Here is a 6,170-nt window from a genome sequence, read left to right as displayed (position 1 = left end):
GGTTGGAGATAGGTTACACGCGGCGCGCACTTGTAGGATTGTGCTCCCTGTGTGGTCTTACTTTTCAACCTCCCACCCCCTACCCCCAACCTCATCTTGCTTCCTTATTCTTCAACCCCCACCCAGCAGTCTCCTTCCTTAAGAGGTGTCACTTATTATGTGACAGGACAGCTAGCAGGCTTCGTCACACTTCGCGCCTCTGCGAGACAGAAGCTGTTGTCTCGTTTTTAGGTGAGGGCTGAATTTGGTCTCATATTTTTGGTTGAAATTCTTTGCTCGCAAGAGTGTTCTAATTCTGTGATGGAAATGTAAAACACCGAACACCTGTCAGCAATAGATTTTATATAGGTAGACAACAAAAGAAGCAATACACGCTTTCAAACGTTGCAACCCCAAAAAAAAAAAAATCAGGAATAAAAAAATAAGCAGCCTTCCCAGAGCTGGAAATTGCGGCCGCAATCTCGGGTGTTTGAACATACCAAGGGTACGTGTGTATGCTTACATAAGTGTGAGCAGCTGCCTACAAAAATGAGTGCGTGCGAGCGCGCGTGAGGTGCTGGATAAAAAAAGAAAAAGAGAATTAAGAAAAAAAAAAAAGAATGACGTGTGTGCACAAGAAGGGCGGAGGAAGAGTAAACAAAACCGCGTCTTTTACCCAACTGTGTTGACACGACATATACGCGCCCTCCTATTCTTCTTCATTCTTTGATGGAAATGGAAGTTGGGCCTTCCTCAAAGAAGGATTATTTTCCTACAGAATAACTAGATTTTTGTCGCCGCTGTATTCGCTGGCGGTGAAGGTTATAAGGATGAAGCTTCGGCAAACATTTACGCAGATTAAGATCAGAAAATTAAACTGCAATCTAGACGTGAATCACTTCCGCAACAATTGAGGCCAAAGTGAGTTTAGGGGAACTGCTGCCGAAGCCTGTTACCTACGTGCTCCACTGGCAAGTTTATTGCTAGTCACGCGTACTAAAAGACGAGTAACGTTGCGGGACAACATTATAAAAATCTCTTCCTGTCACTTGGATGTTCACCAAAGCACAGGGAGAGGAAAATGAAGACAACAACGCAATCGTCAACAGAGCTCCTTGTGGCTCCTCAGCCCTGAGACCATGAGCGGCGGTTGCATGCTCCCTGCACACTTCAGCGTTTTGATGTGTTTGCGCCAATTGATGGATTACGTGGGTAATTCGTGAATGGCGCACGTGAGTAGTAGACGAGGATGGTGGCCGTCTCGCTGCCACATGTCATCTGGCCGACTGTCACTGTGACGAAACGCGGGATCGCCAAAGGGTGCTCGTTTTTGTGACTTGATGGCGACCCCCAATATTGCAAGCCTTTATTCGATAATTCTCGTATATCGGTGATATCCTTCGTATTCTAATAATGATATTTCGTAAGAGTAATCAATTGGTTTCATAAACATGAATGTACTTTTGTATTCGTCTAACAGCGTGGCGATAAATTTTGCGCTTCGTACCGGATCATATGGCCAGCAACATGTACTAACTTCCACTTCAATAGATGATGGCTCTGATGACAACTGTGCCTGTTGATTGTATCTACGTACAAAAAAGGAATACAAAAATCTCGGTAAATGAAAAAATTTCAATTCACAATTAAAGGGTAAAACGTATCAAGAATCGCTTTCTCGCATTTCCAACTAGACTTACCAAATCCTCGTCTATTTGACACTTAAAATAGAGTAAAATTATAAATAATATAGGTACGATTGTATTGAAATGACACTGCATGTAGCTAAAATACTTTAGGATGTTCAAGTAAGTTACAATAACATGACCAATTTTTTACTTGTACTTTACTAATTATCTCGTATATACTCTAATAACACTTCAAATCAAAGAGTATTTCCACCTCTATTTCAGTTTGTTCGTGAGAAAGAATATTTACACAAGCCAGCAACCAGTAAACCTTTGACTTTGCTGTACTTTGCACTGTAATATAAGGGGTTCTTGTGATTAAAGGTATCGTAAATATATCGGAAAATTTCATGATGCCCTGAAAGCCGCGGCATTCAAAAATAATTGAAGATTTTATATTGTTACGTTGACATTTCCTGGTCAGTTTCATTTGTTTCCAAAATATCTACATTATAAATATATATATATATATATATATATATATATATATATATATATATATATATATATATTTATATACATATATTATATATATATATGTATAAATATATATATATATATATATATATATATATATATATATATATATATATATATATATATATATATATATATATATATATATATATATATATATATATATATATATGCACGATGGAAGTAAATTTTACCAAAGACTGCACTTCTACAATACAACACCACATGCTTCTTTTATCGGCTACACTAATTTACTAGCAAACTACAATGTTATCAATGAAGCTTAAAGAGTCAGTCAACAAATGCGAAATGCAGTAAAAAAAAAAAACCAGATCATGCACAAAAGTTCAAACAGCCACAGACTCATTCAGCAGCAAAATTTATAGGGGAAATTATCAGATATTGCAGTAACCTACTAAGATTTGTCATTTTTCTCTGATAACGAAATGGTCTGATGAACGAGGTGAGGCACGGTTCAGTAAAATGAAGAAAACTTTGAATTGCCCTGAAATCTTTGCAGTTTCGAAAACTATTATGTTGAGATAAGTCTTTTGAATCGTATAAACAAATTAAGCTGTCACACACTTCATAAATATATATATATATATATATATATATATATATATATATATATATATATATATGTATATATATATATAATTATATATATATATATATATATATATATATATATATATATATATATATTATATGTATATATGTATATATATGTATATATATATACATACATATACATATATATTTATATTTATGAAGTGTGTGACAGCTTAATTTCTTTATACGATTCAAAAGGCTGTTATATTCTCAGAACATCTCATAAAATAGTGATATCTGCATGAACATCCTTCCCTGAAAGGGTATAAAAAAAATCACACCAACGAATCTGTGTATTTGACGACCGAAGGAGGCATTCCCTGACTTACTAAGGAGGGAAATTAAGCACAAAAACATAATTTGCTGTTGGATGGGAAAATGGTGTTAATTCAGAAAAAAAAAAGAAACAGGCGACGTACAGCCGGCCACAGAAGTTTGATACATGTGCATGTATCACCTGTGTCAATCTACATTCTTGTTGGTTAGCATTGGCAAAAATGATTTCAGTGAGCCCGTCTTGGGAAGTCTCTGGAACAGACCTGACGAGTCATGGAATGAGGAATAAGATATAAATGATATCCATACTTAGTAATGTGACTCCAAAGAAACAGGTAACACAAGCAAAGACAAAAGCCGTGACACTTTATCTTGTATTTCATCAGGTAATTCAGAGCTCAGACGGGTGAACCGAGGCAGAGAGAGAGCAGTTCATTTCGTCGCCGATGGCGGCGCAAAGAGATGGAGCGTCTCCGTTCTGAATTAGCTTTTGAACTAGAAGGTGAAGTACCACCACTTGGGTCACTGAACAGAGAGCTGTACGTGAGGCCAGAAGCTGCAGGAGCTGCAAAGAGAGTATCCGCTGGACAGCGGCAGCTTAGACTTAGGTCTGAATTATGGAGAGCCTTTGAGAAAGAGAGAGAGATGGAGACAGAAGATAGAACGAGATAGTTAGAGAGAGAGAGAGAGAGAGAAAGAGAGGGAGAGAAAGAGAGAGCACTTGCCTTGCTTGGCCTGAAGGCTGCCATGGAGGAAGTTTGTGCTGCTGAGAAGAAGGAAGCGCTCACCATTTTTATTTTCTGAAAAGAGCACAACTTCATTAAGGCGGCCTCAGTACAGCAGCTTTCTCTTACATAATCATAAGCATCGCTTATATATTTATACAGGCAGCTTCTAAATAATCATAAGTACATTTATTTTGTTATAAAGTTACATTGGCAGCCTCTTCAATGATCACAAATAACTTTTGGGGGCCTACGTTTATACAGGGCTCTGCACAAGAACTAATGTTAGGTTTAAGAAATATTTCGCCCTTGTGTGATTACTCGGTGCACTTTGGTCAAATGCTTCCTTCCTGGTTAAACGAATTTCTTTCTTTACCTTTTCTCCTTCAGGCCTGGGCAAGACAAGGTGACAGAGTTGCAGTGTCAGTCATTTTTCTTATCTTGCGAAATAAAACGATTCACTGAGCTGTTGGAAAACAGTCACTCACAATTGCTTCTAATGCCTTCTCAAAATACGGTAAGTAAGTCGTTTCCTGTTCACAAAATCAAATTTAAAACGACTGAGTTTATTCCTCGTATCTAGTCCCACTCCCTCGCGCCTGGTATAATGTTCATCATCGTCATAATGCATCGTTGACATTTAACATTTTTCAGAGAATCAAGAGATGTTCTTTTGAACATATACACCATTTGTTTAGTAACACATTAGCCTAATTACTTTATGTTTTCTTTTTAACCTGCTTAAAAATTCATATACCTATATTTATAATACAAACATATCACGGGAAAAAAAACAAGGTTTTCAGCTGTTATCAGTAATTGGTATATAATTACAACCTATCTTTCGTCCAATCTATTTCCATTCCCTCTCTCCCCGATTTATGTCTTCAGCTCTCTCTCTCTCTCTCTCTCTCTCTCTCTCTCTCTCTCTCTCTCTCTCTCTCTCTCTCTCTCTTTTATTTAAACTACAATGTAACAGCATGCATTTTCACAGATTACCAATATATCTATAATCTGAAAAACTCAAAAATTCACGCCAAGTTAAATAGATAATTTCCGCGGTAACTTTTCCTCGTATTACCTCAATACAAATCCAGGTAGTTCCAGGCAATCACGCGTCCTTCCAGATCCCACAAAGGACGCGGAATTTCCAAACCCTTCAAGAATCACCATCCAATAGAATAAAGCTTTCTGAGCTAATGTAACGAAGACCTTGGGTGGTGGCTAAAATAGTAAATGGTTCCTCCCCATTTCGTTCTGCTATATTTAATTTCACGTCTAATTTATTCTCTCTCTCTCTCTCTCTCTCTCTCTCTCTCTCTCTCTCTCTCTCTCTCTCTCTCTCTCTCTCTCCTAAGATCGTCAGCTTTACCATTCGAACAAGCAATGAACTCCTTTCTGTTCAATTTGTATGTTACAAAATGCTACTGAAACGACTTATGGAAAAATATTTAACTCTGATTTTCTTACGCCAACGCAGAGAAAATAATAAATATTCCAACATATGTAATAAGTACGGAAACGCCTAAAGAATTTTCGGTGAACAATGAATATTCATTTGTTTGAAAATATTCCAAATTTAGGTGAGCTCTTGATACACATAAGCCCACAATACATAAAATTGGCAATAAATATACACCACATATACCGCAAATGGAACTCTGGGTTGATATAATTATAAGCCCACCAGCACTGGAAAACAATACGTTTATTTGTGAGTAAATTTGCAAAATGCGCAACATGAATGGACTTTAGATCGATTTCACCACAAATCCAGGATATAAACAGCGCCACTTATGGGGCGGCTGGTAATTTTGTCAGTACTGCAGTAAAACTGTACTCGGAAACTTGAATAAAACAACAATTATGAAAGAATAACGCAGAAAAACGTAGAAAGCCGGCAAGACGAAAACCGAAAAGGTGATTGATAAGATAGGTAATTAATTGTCGATTATTTATATGCACAGTTGCCCTTCATAAGAGCAGAGGAACAGGTCGGAAGACCGAGCAGTACATCCTAAGCCCCGGAGTAATGGCTAGCACTGTATGCCAACGACCTTCCCTTCGTCAGCTAGCCAGTAATGAACAACGTGAACTGACAGTATCTGTGAATGATTTATTGATCTGACGGATATACTAAACTGCCGTCACAACAACAATGGTCATCAACACCAAAGTAACAGTAAAGTATTGAAACTTTCAACTTCACTGCAACACTTCACACGATACTGTCACAGTGCAAACAATTCCGCTCACATCAATTCACTTTCATATTGAAAGTCTCCAGTTAACTTATGCAACGCAGCCAAGTTTCTGGACACGGTCAAGTTAGTAGGAAAAATGTTCAGTAGGTGTATAGACAACATACATGACCCATCCGAATATATTTTATGTAAATAAAATTTATTTT

At 37.3% G+C, this 6,170-nt stretch overlaps 1 protein-coding gene across 3 annotated transcripts in view; it reads right to left on the bottom strand.

Annotated features, from left to right (window-relative positions):
* Positions 1–6,170, bottom strand: part of svp (COUP transcription factor 2) — a 598,839-nt gene that overhangs the window by 285,721 nt on the left and 306,948 nt on the right. For 2 of the 3 annotated variants that reach the window (XM_067086585.1, XM_067086583.1), the window contains one exon: positions 3,761–3,835. The exons of the other annotated variant lie outside the window; for it this stretch is intronic. In XM_067086585.1, the coding sequence (XP_066942686.1) occupies positions 3,761–3,835 (75 nt within the window). The remainder of the gene's footprint in view (positions 1–3,760; positions 3,836–6,170) is intronic. 3 annotated transcript variants of the gene reach the window in all.

The sequence above is a fragment of the Macrobrachium rosenbergii genome, chromosome 43 (assembly GCF_040412425.1).
Source record: "Macrobrachium rosenbergii isolate ZJJX-2024 chromosome 43, ASM4041242v1, whole genome shotgun sequence".
Lineage (NCBI taxonomy): Eukaryota > Metazoa > Arthropoda > Malacostraca > Decapoda > Palaemonidae > Macrobrachium > Macrobrachium rosenbergii.
The sequence above is the reverse complement of the archived record's forward strand: the minus strand, read 5'-3'. Positions and strand labels throughout refer to the sequence as shown.